Source organism: Charadrius vociferus, unplaced genomic scaffold, assembly GCF_000708025.1.
Source record: "Charadrius vociferus isolate BGI_N301 unplaced genomic scaffold, ASM70802v2 scaffold932, whole genome shotgun sequence".
Classification (NCBI taxonomy): Eukaryota; Metazoa; Chordata; class Aves; order Charadriiformes; family Charadriidae; genus Charadrius; species Charadrius vociferus.
The window spans coordinates 266249-283885 of record NW_009647299.1 but is presented as its reverse complement, the minus strand read 5'-3'; the positions used below and the strand labels follow the sequence as shown (position 1 = coordinate 283885).

General features: G+C 55.2%; 1 protein-coding gene across 1 annotated transcript; it reads left to right on the top strand.

The window, feature by feature from the left end:
• The first annotated feature begins 312 nt into the window (after positions 1-312).
• Positions 313-16812, top strand: FAIM2 (Fas apoptotic inhibitory molecule 2). The gene is made up of 12 exons (XM_009880042.1): positions 313-327; positions 2229-2409; positions 5804-5907; positions 6059-6123; positions 6870-6923; positions 9306-9356; positions 9911-9950; positions 10455-10492; positions 11686-11773; positions 12338-12433; positions 14290-14343; positions 16212-16812. Exons 1-12 carry the CDS (start codon positions 313-315, stop codon positions 16359-16361), a joined length of 936 nt encoding a protein of 311 aa, XP_009878344.1. The 3' UTR covers positions 16362-16812.
• Positions 16813-17637: the final 825 nt, after the last annotated feature.

Genomic DNA, 17637 nt, shown 5'->3' with positions numbered 1-17637 from the left:
CGCGTCCGCGCATCCTCCCCATCGCTGCCGGTGGCCGCTCGACTCCATTTTTAGCTGGTTTTTTTTCCCGGCTGCCCCCTGTGCTGCAGGCTGGGAATGGTACGGTCCTCCCTCCAGCGCCCGCTTCTCCTGGATGTTGCTAGAAGGGGAAGGCATCGGCGCCCGCTGCGGAGGCTGCGGTGGTTGTCTCCAGCCCTGAAACATCCCGGGAGAGGGGTCGGACAGGACCTGGAGAGGAGGTTTGTGCTCAGCGACGGCCCTCTCCCTCCCACCACCGCTCGCGGGGTCCGGCAGCATCCTTAGCGAGGAGCCATGACCCAGGGGAAGGTAGGTGGGAGGCCAGCGCTGGGGTGATGAGTTGTCCGGCTTGCATAAATAATGCGTGTTTAGAGGGGGAGGGGATTTAAGGAATGAAACGATGGCGTGGGAGGGGGGAGCTGGGTACCCACACATGGCCCCTGCCATGGGGGTGTCTCCAGCAGAGGGAGGGGGTGGAGGGCTGTGTCCTTACGCGGTTGGGGGCCGTTTGTCCTGGCGCTGGATGTGGAGCTCAGCCTGGCCGTTGGACCGGTGGCCGTTCGCCCATCCTGGGTGTCGGGGAGCTCCATGGGGTGCTTGTGCTCTCCCATCCATGGCCCCAGCAGTCAGCACTTGGCACCTGCCCTGAGCACCTCCTTCCCGGGCCAGGGAGCTCGGGATTTGGGGGGGTTCTCTGATGCTCAGAAACCAGGGAGGGGGGGGGAGGGGGTTATGCATCCTCTGCCAGCACAGTGCACCATTGCCATGACAACGGTGCTGGAGGCTGCCTGGATGCAGGCAGCACCATCCCTCTTGTATCTCCTTGGGTATCTCTAGGGGTCTTCCATGATATTGGCCACCCTGTGCCCAAGGGCTCTGTCCCTATGGGGGAGGACAGTCCCTACGAGGTGGCAGCTGGGGCTTCTCGTGGTGCACATCCCAGCCTGGTACCCTGCCTTTACCTTCGAGGGTCTGTCACACCTTTAATTTAAGACCTCCTCACAGGGACTGTGCTGTCTGTTGCAGCGCGAGTTAGTCCGTCGCCTTCACTTTGGACTTTTTGGGGTTCCAGCCCCGCATCCCGGTGACCCACGGGGAGCGCAGAATCGTAGAATGGTTTGGGGTGGAGGGGACCTTTAAAGGCCATCTCGTCCAACCCCCCTGCAATGAGCAGGGACATCTTCAACTCGATGAGGTTGCCCAGAGCCGCGTCCACCCTGACTTTGAATGTTTCCAGGGATGGGGCATCTCCCACCCCTTTGGGCAACATGGGCCAGCGCTTCACAACCCTCATTGTAAAAAATGTCTTCCTTAAATCTAGTCTAAATCTACCATCTTTTAGTTTAAAGTCATTACCCCTTGTCCTATGGCAACAGGCACTGCTAAAAGAAGTGAAGCACCCCAGTGGAAGAGCAGGAAGACGGGGCTGGAAGGATGCTCTCCCTGACACTGAGCTGGCACCCCCTTTGCCAGCGAGGGCAGGCCACCGGGCTCATAACTTATCCCGGGATGGAAAAGATCTAGAAGGTGAAATGGATAATGTTGCCAAGGAGAAGCAAGCTCTCAGATGGCCCGAGGCCGGCTCTTCCCTGGGATCGCGTAGGCTGAAGACGTGGGGTCCCGAGTCCCTCAGCCGCATCTTCAGACTGCGGAGGGCGGCAAGGCTGAGCCTCCGCGCGGGCAGGGAGGAACGAGCGAGAAGAAAATGTCGGAGGGCCAAACCAGAGCACGTCCTGGGGGCAAGCAGAAACTCCCCCAAATGTGGGTGGAAGTGGAAGTGAAGGAGTTCGGGGTTTTCTGCCCAGTAACCGAAAGCTCTTTTTTTAAGGGGAAATTTAGGAAGAAGCAGGCTGAAAGGCAGATGATTATTTGGATGCTCTGCGGTGTTCTGTATGAGCTTGAAGCACCACGGAGGACCCTGGGCAAAGCTGTGTCTCCCCTCAGGCCTGGTTGCCAATAATTTTTCATCCCCTTTAACGTGTCGGGTGTTTTCCCACTTCTTTCCTCAGTCCCGTCAGAGGAGGCTCCTTCCCGGGGGTGCAGGTGGGGGCCCGCTGCCAGCTCACGGGAGTTACCGGGTGTCCTCCCAGTTCCCGGGGTCCAACAGAGGGACCTCCAGACCTCTGTGCACTGTCAGGTTCCCATCGCGGCGCAGTTCCTGTGCTGTTTTTACCGTCTAACCTCTCTATTCCTCCCTGCCCTTCGTGCAGCTCTCTGTGAACAACAAACCCCCCAACTCAGAGGGGCAAGGGGAGAAGAAGGACAATGCCACGGCTCCACCAGCTCCTCCGACCTACGAGGAGGCGACAGCGGGAGAAGGGATGAAGTCTGGTGCTTACCCTCCTCCCCCATCGGTCCCACTCCACCCCAGCTGGGCTTACGTCGACCCCAGTAAGTCCTTCTCTGGCTGTAGCCGGGGTGAGACCCCGCAGAGGGGGGAGAGGGGTGCGGAGATCCCCCCTACAGGCTTGTAGGAAAAGGGGAACCAGGGATGTGGTGGCCAGCTTGCTCCACGGTAGAGCTCACCCTAGAGCTGCACCTTAAAGCCATATACGTCTATATCTATATGTAAAAGCCATTTTGCCCAACCACTGGACCGCACTGCCGTCCTGAGACAGGACTAACCTCCCGTGCTCTGTCCCTGCCTTCCTTCCCAGTACTGGGATGGGAAAAATCCCCTCTCCCAGCTTGCTGCGCTGGGCAATGCCACCTCCCAGGGCTGGGGAGGGTCCTGGCGCCACGCTCCCGGCTCCGCAGGCAGCACCCCCCCTCCGGCTCCTGCTCAACCCCGGCTTTCAAAGAAGCCGCTGAACCGGCAAATTCAGTGCCGCGGCATCAGTGGTGTCCGGCTGCTGTGAGCCGGTGGCTCCGAGCCAGCGGAGGCTGACACGCAGCTGGACTTGATGGCTGAATTGTTCCAGCACGGCGCTGCGTGGCCGACTCCTCGGCAAACAAACGGCTTTTCTTCCCTGGGTGCTGCGCGCAGCTCCTGCTCGGTGGTGACAAAGCAGACAAAGGCTCGCCCGTGCCCGACGCAGGGCAACGGCTGCCTAGCGGCCAGCTGGGATGGATGCGGTGGCCGGCAAGCGGGTCTGCTGGGGTGGCCAGCTGCTCTGTCAGCGTGGCTTGAGCTGGAGAGAGCACTGGAGAGACGGGATTTGATGACTCCCGAGTCCTCTTTCTGCTCAATCCTCTTCCTCCGTTGTGCTTTGCCTCTTCCATGCAGTGGGGACGGGCGCAGCTGCAGGGATGGAGATGTTTAGGGAAAGGGAACGGGCGAAGTAACCCCTCTGAGATGTGTGCGCCTGCGCACTCCGGTGGCTTCGCAGACACTTCCCACTCGTGTTTGCCTCCAGGGGTCAGAAACGGAGGGGATAAATCACCTCCCAGCTTGTTATAACCACCATCTGGGCCTTTCCGCTGTCATGACGCATTAGGATGGGTAAAGCCCAAATGGGTTAGGATGTTGGTATTTTGGGTCTCCCAGAGGACTTGTTTAGGTGACGTGTCATCTCCTGTCCCCTCCCTGACAGGCCTCGCAGGACTGCCTCTCTCCAGCAGTGTCCCGGTCCCTGCTGGTGTTTTCCTCTGATTTCACGTCCTTCTCCCCTTCCCCTGCCCTCATCCACGCTGTGGCTGCCGTCCCAGACGCGTGCCGCGGGGCAGCGTCTAACGGCTGATACGGGACTGGGAGAAGCTGGAGGGAAGCGGCGTGTGTTTTGGGCTGCTCTCTTTAATCGTGAGCTTGCGACACGCTGTCTTGCTGCCTCAGCTGTGGCTGTGGGTGGGATGTGACGGGTGTCGGGGACACTAGCCAGGGAGGAAGAACCCCCCCTCCGTTCCTCCGAGGCGTTTCGGTGCCTAATTTGGTGTTTAGATGCCTTGATTGCTTTGACGCAGGAGGCACTGAAGTGTCCCGGGGATACGGGGCCTCGGGTGCCTTCAGCCCTGCGAGGGCGATGACGGATCTCGCAGAAACGCAGGGAGGACGCGCTGCAGGAGTTTCACCTCCACTGGGGCGTAGATGAAGGCACGAGGGACTTATTAGGCACAAAGAGAGCACAGGGGATTTATTTCCTGCCGGGGCCATCTTTAGGATGAGGCTTCTGCAATAAGGCAGCAGCCTTTGACCAGTAAAACAGCCGAAATGCAGGACCAGAGCCTTGAGTTTGGCTTTCCTGGTGCCTGCAGCCTCTCCTCTGAGTTTCAGAGAGTTTTTCCTCCATCTGCCTGAAGGATCTGAGTATCACTGAGCTAAAAAGATTTGAGAAGGAGGGGAGGCATCTGCCAAGCAGGCAGGGACGTGAGTGTATAGCTGGTGTAATCGCAGAAGCCTTCATCCCGTCGGAAACCCAGCTGGGGAGACCGCTGGTAAGCGGAAGGGGATATTCGCAAGAGAAGCGACGAGCGCAGGGGAGTGATGCGCTGAGACAACTGAGGTTTCAGCATTCGTTTTTTCTTGACCATGAGGTTCAGGAGATGGAGAAGGCCGATTCTTACATCCAATTTGTGCCGCTGAGCTTAGCAGGGAGAAGCTGCTGCTTTGGGTTTCTCCTTGCAGCCCCGTGCCCTGCAATACCCCCGCTGCTGCCGTCCCCCCCCGGGCTGTCGGCACACACTCCCCGGCAGGCAGAGCTTTTCCGATGTTTCCCTCCGTCTCCCTCCACGCTGCAGAGCGAGCCGACGGTTTATGGCGCAGCCTTCCTCCTTGCCCACCCGCAGGGAAACTCCGGCAACAAGAGCCCGCGTTACGGCAAAGCAGGGCTGGCAGTGCGGCGCGACGGTTTTGGGGGAAGGTCCTCTCGGCAGCGGCGTTGGGGTTGTTCCCCCCGTGTTCAGCCTTGCTGCTACGCTGCTCCCCGACTCCCTGCACGGAAATCGGGTTCGGGGACGGAGCTGGTGGCAAAGCCGGCTGTACCGAGGCGCCCGCAGAGGAGAGGGCACGCCGTGGCCATGGGACGCAATGCAGACACGGCCTCAGCTCAGGCAATTACAGAGCAGCGCGGGAATCCTCCTGCGCCAGAGCTCCCGATGGGAATGACTGAGGGGCTGAGTCACGGCTCCTCTGGGGGATGCTCTAATACTCAGTGAAAGGTGAGCAAGGAGATGATACGAGCCCTCTAATTGCCATTGAAAATCCGGTGTTGCCACGGACAGGAATTAATGCTGGTGCCCTTGTCGTGCTGGAGTTCGCAGAAGTGGTTTCCCCGCTCTGCTCTCGGAGGTGGTCCCAGTAAGGTGCAGGAGTGGGAAGGGAGCAGAGCGCATCCCAGCCAGCCTCTGTTTTAGAGTGCAACAGGCAAACCTGGGAATTTGGGGGCTCCTGAGCTGTCGTCAGTCACTGGGGTTCAGCCTGGAGAAGAGGAGGCTGAGGGGAGACCTTCTCGCTCTCTACAACTCCCTGAAAGGAGCGGGTAGAGAGGTGGGGGCTGAGCTCTTCTCCCTGGTGACAAGCGATAGGGGGAGAGGAAATGGGTTCAAGTTATGTCAGGGGAGGTTTAGGTTGGATATTAGGAAAAATATTTTTCACTGAAAGGGTTATCAAACACTGGCACGGGCTGCCCGGGGAGGTGGGGGGATTCTCCATCCCTGGGGGTGTTTGAAAAAAGGGCAGAGGTGGTACCCGGGGACATGGTTTTGAAGTGGTTTTGTCAGGGGAGGTTGATGGTTGGACTTGATGATCTTAAAGGTCCCTTCCGACCTCAGCAATTCTACGATTCTACGACTATTGCAGCTGGGGAGGGAACCGGGTGCCGGGAGCTGATCTGTCTGGCTTCTCCTTCAGGCACCAGCCCGAGCTATGGCAGCGGCGGGTACCCAGGGGACACAGAGATGCTCACCACCTTCAGCTGGGATGACAGGAACGTGCGCAGAGTGTTCATCAGGAAGGTAAGGGGCAAATCCCTCCAGGCTCAGCCTTCCCCTGCGAAGGCAGGCGACCAGCTCTGAGCCCTTGGGGAGACCTGGGCTTCGCCGGCTCCCCCGGCCGGGTGGGAGGCAGAGACTCTGCGGGTCGCCCACGGGCTGCCTCTCGTTGCAGGTTTACGCCATCCTGATGGTCCAGCTCTTGGTCACTGTCGTTATTGTGGCTTTCTTCACCTTCTGGTAGGTCTCTTGCGTAGCGGTACCGTTCGCTTTGTCCTGCGTATGACCCGCTCCCGAATTACCTGTTACTTGGGGCTGTTGTCAGTTATGTAGATACCCGAATTTTATTTTTTTTCCCCATGCGCTCTAATAGAAAAACAAAACTGTGGGAACCCTGAGAGGTCCCTCAGTACCTCTGGCTGCCCTTCCCGCGTGTCCTCGGGATGGTGCATCCTCCGTTCTGGGCGCTATCCCCAGCCAAGAGGACCGGGCTGCTTGCCCTCGAGTGTTAACTGCTGTATTTTTCCTTTGGGAGTTCTGGAGGCCATCGGATCCCGGCGTCAGGGGCCGGGTTACCTCCCCTTGCGGAAGCAGATACCCCGCGCCCGAGCAGCGGCTCTCTCCAGCTTGGATGACTGAGCAGTTTGGGCATGTGCGGCTCGTGTTGCCTCCAGAATAAATAATGAATCACCGTCAGCCTGAGAATTTCAGCTCTTTAATCACCTCTCAGAGAAGGCAGCGGCCGTTCCCTGAGCAAGCCCGCCGGTGTAATTGATAACAGCGGGGCCATCTTTCCGACTTGCCAGGTTGAATTTCTTTCCAGTTGGTCACTCTGCCAGGTAGATTTGGCTGTGGGGTTGTTTTTTTTCCACATACCCCGTGCCTCATCACCCCATGCGTGTTCCCAGGTTTAATTTAGCAGCAACCTGTGAAGTGATTGGCTTTTTTATGCTTTCTGCTCAGCATCCCTTCTCTCTGTCTTGCAGCGAGCCGGTCAAGGGGTACATTCAGACGCACTCTGCCTGGTACTGGGCGTCCTAGTGAGTATCTCTGTCTTCTCCTACGGCTGTGTATGCTCCAAACAGCTCTGGATGTGACGTGGAGACACTTTCCAAACACTTTTCTGTCTTGCGTGGGAAAAATTGCTCCCATATGTGTGCAGGGGGAGCTGGGGAAATTCGTAGATAACTCTAAGGTGAGAAGATGCAAAGCCTTGTCTAAATGAGTCCCAGACGTGAGATATGCTGGAGACCTCCAAGTACTTCCAAAAAGAGCGCTTGCCTGCTCTGCAAAACAGGCTCAAAGTAAATCCATGAGCATTGCTCGCAGGAAAAAATGGGTAAAACTGGGGAGCGTCCAGGAAAACAGTGCAGAGACCCAGATGGGAGACCTGAAAGGGTGTCTAGGGGACCTTGGAGGCTCAGTTTTGGGTTTTCCCCATGGAAAGCAAGGAGCCTGCCGGGGTTTACATTGCATGCCTCGATATGCAACAGGCGAAGAAGGGAGCGGGCGATGTCGAGGGGAGGGGGGGATGCATTCGGAAGGACTGGGATGTTTGCGGGGCTGTCATGCCGACATCTTCATCACGGAGCCGCTCTCGGTACCCAGAATTTGGGATGGCTTTCGTTAGTCAAACCTGGTCCGAAAGGTCAGCTGGGGGGTAGCGTGGGCTGCGCTTCCATGCATTCGTTTATTTGCATTTGTGCTGCTTTCCCGGATGCCGCTTGTGTTAGTGCTGCTAATTAAGCCGGCAGAGTGTGCGATGCAATTGTCTGTGAACAAGGCTCTGTGAACTTGGCTTTAATTAGTTCACACCCAAATCGTGAAATGTGTCCAGGCCCGGAGATGAGACACCAGCTTATATAACTTAGAAAAAAAGACCCGAAAGAGCAGTAATAGAAGGGAACTGGCATCAGCGTGCTTCTTCGACCTTAAAGGAAAACAATGTGCTCCTTCTTGGCCAGTTGGTAGACTGGAGAAGCGGTGCTGCCTCGTAGGGAGACAAGACCAAAGCTCTGCGCAGGTTTAGGCTTTGACCTTCGGGTTCGTCTCCTGTCGGTTACTGGACAGTTAGCATTTCTGTCTTTTGGTAGGAGCAAACCCGTCTTGGGCCAGCTGGGGTAGGCTCTGTGCTTGAGGGACTTAAGTTTTGTCCGTCCCTTCACCTCCCGGCGAGCCAACCCTTCCCTCCATCCCCGTGGCTCCGGTTGCTTGTCCTGACCCGGGGCTGGATCTCTTCCATCCGCAGAGACCCCAACTCGCTCTCTATCTCCACCAAGAAGCGGGTGCCCTAAGGTGTTTTCCTACTGCTGGGGTGAGGGCTCAGAGGGAATAAAGCAAGAGCAGATGTGCGCCGAGGGATGCGATGGAGAGGGACAACTGCAAGGGCTCTCCTTGCTCCCTACGTGCTTGCTTTCCATCTGTTCAGCCGTGTCCACTCCAGCTTTCCTGGTATCCCCGTGGGAGAGCAATGCTCAGGTTTATCTCTGGGGCATTTATCATGGCCCGTGGGTTTTGCCGTCATGTTCATTTATTAGACCCAAGGTGAGTGGCTATCGTGCAGCCATCGGCATGCTTGGAACCTGCTTTTCCCCCCAGGCGCTGGGTGAAAGCAAGTAAGCAGGTTCCCACTGTGGCATAACCCATCAGCACTGTGGAAAAACACCCGGTTGGGTGACGCGCAGAGCAGGGGGAGACCATCCCTCAGCTGTTGGATGGTTTTTTTGGTTTTTTTTTTTGCCTTGCTGAAGGGTCAAGTCATGTGAGAGAAATAACTCTCCGGTGAGCTGGGGATGGCTTGTGCAACAGCATATCGGGCTTGGGTCTGCGAGCTTCGCCGACCTTAGAGGATCCTTCTGCTCTTGAGCTCTTCCTCGAGCGCTGGCGCAGTAACACGGGACCGGTTCCCTTCTCTGACCCAGACCTTCCCTCTGGCCTTAGGCAAGTCACTTTTACCAGCCCTGTGCATCCCGGTTTAAGTGCTGCTGAAGTCCCAGCAGGATGCCCTGATCCCACCAAGCCAGGAGGTGGCTGGAGGTGAGGGGCAAAGTCTGGTCACCCCTGTATGAGCGATGCGCGTGCTGGCGAGGCGGCAACAGCAAACACATCCGGGGGCTCCATCCATCCTGCGCCTGAATGCCACCCCTGCTCTGCTCTAAAACCTCCCTTCGGGTTTTTCGGGGGCGGTTGGGCTGTCCCACCTTGGAGTGGCACAAGCACAGCGGGCAGCTGTGGGCAGAGAACCGCCTCAGCGAGAGGTAGTCGCTGCCGAGCTTCCCACCCAGCCTCAGCTCCTGGCACGGTGCTTTGCATCTTAAACAGCGCAGCAGAGCACCGAAGCTTCTCAGCTGGAGACTCCTCTCCTGCATCAACACATAACGCTTGGGTTTTCCTCCCTAAACTGATTTTTCTCTTCTTTGCAGTGCTGTTTTCTTTGTGACCTACTTGATTCTTGCTTGCTGCTCCGGACCCAGGTAAAATATTTTCTTTTTGGATTTGAAACAGCCCCGTGAAATGAAGGACGAATGTTTTTCCTCTTGGTTCAAGCATGACCAACAAAGTTGCAGAGACGGGATGGGGTCATGCTGACACAGTGACGTAGGGACCAAGGTGGCAGCTGGATTTTCAGGCCTGATGAAGTTGTGGGTTGCTGCAACGCAGCATTAAAAGCCGAAGTCAAATCGCGAAGGGAGAGGAAGCTGTGTTGCAGCAAAAATTGCATCGCTGCGTAACTCCGAATTCTCATTATTAAATACTGAGGAGGACGGTTGTCTTTGCTCTCAGTGGAGCAGGGCACGGCTGGCTCCTTTGCTGGAATATCATGGGGACGTTTGCCCTCTTGGTGCAGGAGGGCCCCGAGTGCTCCCTCATTCCCAGCGGGGTGACTGTCCCCTCGCGCCACCCCTGCCGCTTGCTGCACAGGCCATTAATTCTACGGCACATCTTACGCAACCCGTTGTGCAGCGCTGCCAACTACCTCTGCCCTCTGCATCGCAGGGCTGACCACCCCCTCTGTCTTCCCTTGCAGGAGGTATTTCCCATGGAATCTGATCCTGCTGAGCATCTTTGTAAGTAGCGCATCTGGACAGCATCTGCCCTGCCCCTGCAACCAGCGTGGGTTTCATCGTGGCTGCAGGCGGGAGAGACATGGCGTCTGGATTCCCGCAGAAAGCAGGAGTTTCATCCTTTAATTGCCCTGCACTTGGGCTGAGGAGCTGTAGTTGGACTAGAATGTGATAAGCAGGAAAGAAGGGAGCCTCTGTTTGCATTTTTTTTTTTTAAAAAACCCCAGAGGGTGATGGGAGCTGGGGTAGGGTGCTGGAGTCCTGTGCAAGACAGGTAGAGGGATGGAGAAGGTGGGACTGCTTTCAGGGTGGTGGCCTGCCCTCACTTTAACCTGCCCTGTGGATATTAGTCACTGGAGGATTAGAAACTATGTAAAAATTGCTTCTCTCGAGCATCCGTTTAAGAGGCTTCACCGCCCTTGTCATCATCATAATTGAAATGTTTTACCTATTGTGTGGCTCTCCCTGGGACACGAATGCAGGAGTTTTTTTTTCTTTCCCTCCCAGACCTTCTCCATGGCTTATCTCACTGGGATGCTCTCCAGGTAGGCTGAGCACGCGGACTCCGGAGGTTTTCTGGTCCTATGTCCTGTCTCTCCCTGCAAAAAAAAACCCCACCTTCCCTACTTCTGGAATATACGGGCCACCTGACCTCTTTGGAGCTGCTCCAGCAGCCACGCAAAGCCTGACTTTCCCTTTTGACAACACATTTTTAAGAAACTCTCCAAGACCCACGGTGGCATCCCCTTCCCTGTCAGAGCTGGGGCGGCACAGCGCAGTTCCTGGCTGTGCTAAATCCCCCAGGAGAGCACTGGAGAGCCGGGGACAAGGCAGCGCCTGCACAACGGGCTGTAGGGGACTGCCACACACTGTCATCTCACCCTTTCCAGTAAGCAGCACTTCAGCAGATGGGGCTGGGGAGAGACAAGGAGTGTTTTTCCAGCAGCTTCGTGGGGTTTGTGGTCTACAGCCTCCCCCCTTTTGCTTGTGTTTTTACTGTTACAGTCAGCTCACAAGATCAGCCCCGGTTCACGTGGGTCCCTGGTGATGAGGCAGATGAGCCAGTGGGTGTTGATGGATGTGTGCTGGGGACAAAGAAAGTAGTGGCTTCAGCAACTCGGGGAAAATACCGGTGATATCACTCCCAAATGAAGCCGAAGGGGAGAGAGGGGATTGGCTTCTCTTAGGGCTGGGCCTGGTGCTGCAATCAAAATCAGGAGTCAGACGTACAAAAAAATTACACGCTAAGCCTGCCGTCTCTCCCTGTACAAATCCCTCCTTCCCCACAGTTTTCCAAGACCCAACCCCCCCTCAACGAGCGCATCATTAGCGTAACAGTGGCTGCAGCTTTTGGATTTCTCACTGTGCTGCAATGACATTTGTCGTTCTATTTTTATTACCTGCCAGTTTGAATCCTCCCCCTTCTCCATCTGGCCACGGACAGATAGATTTTTATAGTCAGTCCGCATCTTAGCTGCTCATGAGTTCCCAGGAGGCAGAGACGTGTCCTCCTGCCTACCCTCTTCTATTTAAAGCAGGAGGAAAACCCATCTAGTCTTTTTTTAGTGTTTTCTATCCTTCCCTTTTTACATTAAGGGGGGGACACTGATAATGTCAGCTCCGTTTGTGCCCCGAAGACTCATGCTTCCCCCGTACACCTCTGCTAAGCTTCTGCCTGTCTTAATCCCTCCTTCCTGTGGGAAACACCAAAAAAATGGCTTTGCTGTTAATTTTGCAGTTACTACAATACCAAGTCGGTCCTTCTGTGCCTGGGGATCACAGCCCTGGTGTGTCTGTCGGTCACGATCTTCAGCTTCCAGACCAAGGTGAGTTTGTGCTGAGCAGTCCCTCCGGCAGAGGCGTCTCCCAGGGGCAGGAGGTTTGCTCAGGCAGCGCCGGGGGTGAGTTGTGGCGGGGCAGGGCTGTAGGGCTGCGGATGCAGGAGCATCCTGCGGGATGCTGGGCTGTACAGTGAAGGTTACAGCAAGGTTAGGACAGATGCTGGGGTGAGGGATGTGTCAGGGGTATAGACGGGGCTGGAAGATGCCGATGTAGGGGGGTAAGGTGGGGTTTTTGGAGGATTAGGCTGTGGAGCGCGGAAGGGCACCAGCACCAACGTGTAGGATTAGCTTTTGGCTTTCAGGCACGCGATGGGTACTGAGTTCTTGCCCATGGCAATAAAGGGGATACAGTAAGTGTTTGGCTCTGTGCCACACAGATGGGTGTTGTGCTACAGGACCTGAGATGCAGATGAAGCAATTGCCGTGTGGCAGCAGGATGGGTGTGCTGCTGGAGAGGCCCTCGCTGTGGGCGCGGGGAGGTTTGCCTCCCCTTGCTGCCTCCTGTTCCAGTGCTCTGCACGTGTAACGCGATGTTCTTTACCTCCACAGTTTGACTTCACCTCCTACCAGGGTGTCCTCTTCGTGATGCTCATGGTGCTCTTCTTCGGTGGCATCATCCTGGCTGTGATACTGCCCTACCAATATGTGAGTAACGACCTGCGCCCCTCCTTCCTCGCCCAGTGCCACCAGTCCTGGTGGAAGGCTGGGAGCTGATCAGCCTAAAGCAGGCAAACTCCAGGGCTTGGCTTGGGGGCGGCGTAGCAGCCCGTGCTCTGAGAATGTGCAGAAACACCAACAGAAAGAAAAGGCAAGACGATGTGGCTGTTGCCTGGTTGTTGTACAATCAGATATCAGGTTGTAGGACAGCACTGGCCTGGGGCTTGAGGAAGTTTTGCTTCTGTTCCCGGAGCAGGTCACATCACCAGCTTGTGCCTCAGTTTCCCCTCCAGTAAAACCAGGGCAGTGAGCACATTATTAAAGCGCTGGCCTGTCCCGTACGAGATGGGGCTCTTGCCCCAGATTCAGGGCAGGACTTGGACTCTGGACAAGTGCAGTGGGGTGCCCCCCTGGCCAGACCTGGCTGTATTCACACCAACACCAGGCACCGTCCTGCAGCGTTTAAATCTTGGGGCTCAAATTTCTCAGAAATAAGCACCTCTGGAGGGTGATTCGGACCCCAGGGACGAGTCCTGATGATGAGTGACCACCTTTCCGCTCCTCCGACTGCTGCCAGCCCCTCTTGCCTGGGTCCAGCCGCTTCCTTCAGCCTCCCTGGTCACCGCTGGCATTGGCTGTGCCCCGCTGAAGTCTCGGAGCGGGTTGTGACCACACCTGATAGAGGGTTTGGCGTGGCAGCACGGAGCATCTGGTCTCCATCCCAGAGTGTCTCATTAGGTGAGTTGTCTTTCAGACAAGAGCCTGACAGACCCTGGGAGATGCTGATGGAAGAGGGAAGGTGTGTGGGGCTGTGCAGCCACCATTAATCACCCTGAATGCCGGCTTGCGCTGGAGACGGAGGCACCCGGCTTTGATCACAGCAGCCTTTAGGTGACCTCCAAACCCTTCGCATCTTACCTGGCTTCTCCGGGAACCTGAGTCATGTTTTAAGGGCCAGACCTGCAGGAGACACTGCCAGGGACCAGCCCTACAGTTGGTCCGACGGACAAATGCACAGGCTGGCGTTTCCAAAACCAGGACCGTGGTTTTTTGGGTTGTTCTGCCTCACGATCCATCTCTCCCTCCTGCAAATGTGAGGGTAAAGAAGCTCGCAGCGCCAAGCCGATGCCGTTAAACTGTTGAGACAACTGCTCTTTATCTTGCGGCTTGTCAAGATAAGCGTAGCTTGAGGCAGCTTGTAATGAGCTTGTCTCTCTGGGAGGCAGGCTGCGATCTCTGGGTTGAATCAGCTCTGCATGTGGGCACCTTCTCCTGCAATATAGGCAATTTCTCCATTGGCGCTGCGTCCTGCTGTACCATGGCAAGCAGGCGTTGAGGTTTGGCCTTAATTCCAGTGAAGTTCCTGCTGTGACTCCAGCAGATGAACGCATTTCAGTTACGCTTGTTAATTTAAGCTGGGTCTGGCCCTTAGAAGAGTTTGGTGTTTCTTCCCGTGGGATTGGCCTTGTCTGGGTAAATAAACACCTAGGGCTGCTGCAAACTGCGTTTCCATCAGCATAGCGCTGAGACATTTCCACAGAGACAGCAGCTGGCTTGAAGTAGGCTATTCGGAGACAGAAGGACCTGATCTAGGAGATCATAAGCCAAGTAGCCACAAGGGCCACAGTGAGAGGGGAAACTGAGGCAGGGTGACCTGTTCTCTGCCATGACAAGCTCAACAACAGAAACTGCATTGGAGCTGGAAATGGTGCAAGTCCATCCTGGGCTATTAGAGCACTTTCCCTAACGTGTATCCTTCACAGGAGAGCTAAGCCCTCTTCTGTGTCACGTCCTAATTAACCAGTTTTCTCCCAGGCACTGGCTGACGGATTTGTTTCCTTTAGGTCCCTTGGCTCCACGCGATCTATGCTCTGCTCGGTGCCATTATCTTTACTATGGTAAGTGGGTGCTGGTCATGGGGTCTGGGAATGTGCTGGTGGGGAAAAAAAAAGTAAGTAAGCGAGGACTAAATGCTTTAGCCTTCAAGAGCTCTTGGGGAAGAGAGAAGAGCGAGTCGCAGGATTGCTGAGAGCTCCACATACTCAGATGGCTCATGAACAGCAATTATTGCAGTGACCTCAGCCTTGTTCCGAGAAGGTGCTGGTGTACGTGACGGTGCTGGTGCAGAGCATGGTGAGACTGGCAAACCCATGCTGTATGCGCAATACTAGGTGTGAACAGCAGAAAGCATTGCAGGGACAGGGCAAAAAGGCATCTCTGGAGTGGGAAAAGCAGAGATTAAGCTTTGGCACCGGAGTGGGAGCTGGACCGCAGGGCTCAAAGGGAGTCTGGGGATGAAACGAGGCTGCAGAAGTGAGCAAAGTCAAGTTGGGGCCGGTTGAGAGGGAAGGAGCCAAGGATTGGGTATGAGCTTGAGTAACAGAGGTACAGAAAGAGAGCGAGAGGCCACGGTTTGGGATTAAGGGGCATTAGGAAGGTTCGTTGCAGGCAGGAAAAGCCCTGAAGCTCGGCAGCTCCTCCAAGGAAAGTTGAAAAGGCTTGATTCATTCCTGCGACTGCTCCCCGGCGGTCCCTCCTGCGAGCCTCTTCCCAGAGCAAGTCCCGGCAGTGCCGTGCTTGCCATTCAGGTGTGGGAGTTGTCTGCGAAGATGCTTGGCGTTACCTGGAGGTGGGGGTCAGGCGGAGGGCTGCCTTGGGGTTCAAGGCGGTGCCCATTGGGCATGCTGTGAATAAGAACAGTTGAGCAATTTCATTTATTAACTATAATAAAGTAATTTCAAGTGAGCTCGGGTATTTCTTCTGTGATTCATGATTAAAGACTGCTCTGTAAAATACAAATAGACTGAACATCTTATAATTACCCCATAAACTTCAGTCAGAACCTCACCTGGTGGAGCTGATTGTGCCAGGCTTGTCAGCTCAGCCCGACAATGTCTGGGGAGATCAGTTGTTATTTATGACTGGGGAGGGCAGAGGTGCCAGGTGACCCCAGGCGATGGCAAAGATGCCCTGCCAACCCTGAAGAGCTCCACACCAAGGTGCCTGTTGCGGGCTGGGTTAACAGAGGGAGTAAACGTGAGATGGGAGAAGACATTGAGCTTGAAGTCATGCAACAAGGCACAGGTTTTCTTGCAGCTGAGGCACCAACCTGCCTTGTAGCCCACGTTCGTTCCTGTGAGCGCTGTGTCCCTGCAGGCAGGCTGGGCACTGGATGCCAACTGTGATGGCTTCACTCGTAAAATCTTCATTTGTACCTCAGAAAGGCGTGAGCTCCCCTCTGGGTCTGGCTACCTCTGCTGGCAGCTCTGCAGATGTGGGTGCTGCCCAAGATCTGGGGTTTCTTGCTCTTTATTGCTCCGCTCTTGCTGCTGCTGCAATGTCATGTTGGATCCAGGTCACCTCGTTACCTGGCGGGTGTTTCTGAACTGGGGGGAAGTCTGGGAATAACAAGTTGTAGGGACTGGCTGGGGAGGAACAGGGAAAACTGCTGCAGAGCTCATCCTGGGCCACATTTGGGATGGATGAAGCAAAGGGGAGCCCTGGGAAAACGCATGAAGGAAGCAGACCTGGAGTGATAGTTAGGTTCAGGGTTTGGCTATCAAGAGTGAAATAAAGGAAGGGGAAAGTTGCAGCTTGTTCAGTGCGTTGTTCTGAGCTTTTAAATTGCAGTTACAGCCCATAAAAAGTGGTTGCATTTTTGTTCTGGGTGCAGTAAAGCAGAGAGAACTGTCATTAGAGCATTTCTTGCTTCCCTCTGCCAAATCTCCATGTGACTGTCATTGGGTTTCTTCCTCTTTCCTCACAGTTCCTGGCATTTGATACCCAGATGCTGATGGGGAATCGTCGGTACTCGCTGAGCCCGGAGGAATACATCTTTGGAGCCCTCAATATCTATCTGGACATCATCTACATCTTCTCCTTCTTCCTCCAGTTCTTTGGCTCCAGCCAGGAGTGAGTGCAGCAAGGCAGTATCGTATCTTTGCTGGCAAGATGCAAGTGTTTAAAAAAAATTTAAAAGAAGAGGAAAAGAGGGTTAAAAAACCAAACAAAACCAAACCTACCCTTTCTGGCCCACTAGCAGGCTCCATTCAATCAGCTGAGCAAAGCCCCTGGGTTCCTTATGCAGCTTGTATATATGCTGTTAGGCCTTTGTGACCCAGAAAGCAAAGCAGGGCTTAAGTGTTATGTCTCTTCTGCTCCCTCCACTCCTACTGAGATCAAACCAGTCCAGAAACTGGGAGGCATGAGACCAAGATCTTCTTTTCCCCAGAGGCTATCAGAGTTGCCTGTCTGAGTCCTACGCATCATGGGATGCTGAAGTGCTGAGAACAGCTCTGCAAAGAGAAAATAACATTAAGGGGAGGAGATCCTGCTGGGATCCTGGCAGGAAAACCAGCTAAGAAAGGGAAAAGGCTAGGGAAGTCCTTGCCGTCCCCCTGTTTCTCTCCTGCATTCATTTGGAGCCCTGTGGCCTCTGCAGAGATATATTCCTGATAGTATCTGCTTTTAGAAGTGCAGAGCATGGGATCACGTAGTCTGGCTGTCCCAGCAGTCAGTCCTCCAGGCATAAGGGAACCTGTTGTTCAGGATGTGCAGCCTCTTTGAGGACATCTCTAATGCCTCTGCAGGAAGAATTCTGTATCCTTTGCATCTGGCCGTGGGGCCGAGTTTGTACTTTCTTTCCTTCCCGGAGTGGGGTAGCAGGACCACCGGCGGTGGGCCCACCAACCCACCCAAGGGGGACACATATGTCAGTTGTTTCTGAAGTGTCGCTCTTCACCTGGGAGGGTTGTGATCCCATGTAAGGGTTATTGGCAGAGACTGGCACAGAAGAGATGAAAGAGGCTGGGTTTCAGAGCCCATGCAAAGCCAGGCACCTCCTGATGTGGGAAGCGGGTGGCTGAGATCCTGTGACCCATCATAAGGATCTGATGCCTCCACAAAATGGTCTTGGTGGCTTGGAATGAATGGTGTTAAGTGGTTACTACCCAGAGGCTGAGGTGAGGGCGAATGCCTGTTGCTCAAAATGGGCACTGCTTTGTAGCCAACACCAATGTCGCCCCTTGCTCTGGCCATTTTCCAGTTTTGCTCTCCCAAACGGGGATGTCAGCGAGGGCGCTGGATGCCTCTGAGTGCTCAGGTAACTTTCCATCTTCCCCTCGCTCACATTCCCCTGTTTGGGGATTAGTTGGCTAATTTCTAACTGTAAAGCTCCAGGTGGAGATAAGAGG

Bases quoted from the DNA above. Each gene is read 5' to 3' on its own strand.
- FAIM2 (XM_009880042.1), top strand. The intron at 2,410-5,803 runs GTAAGTCCTTCT...CTTCTCCTTCAG, and splicing joins CTGGGCTTACGTCGACCCCA to GCACCAGCCCGAGCTATGGC. The intron at 9,357-9,910 runs GTAAAATATTTT...CTTCCCTTGCAG, and splicing joins GCTTGCTGCTCCGGACCCAG to GAGGTATTTCCCATGGAATC.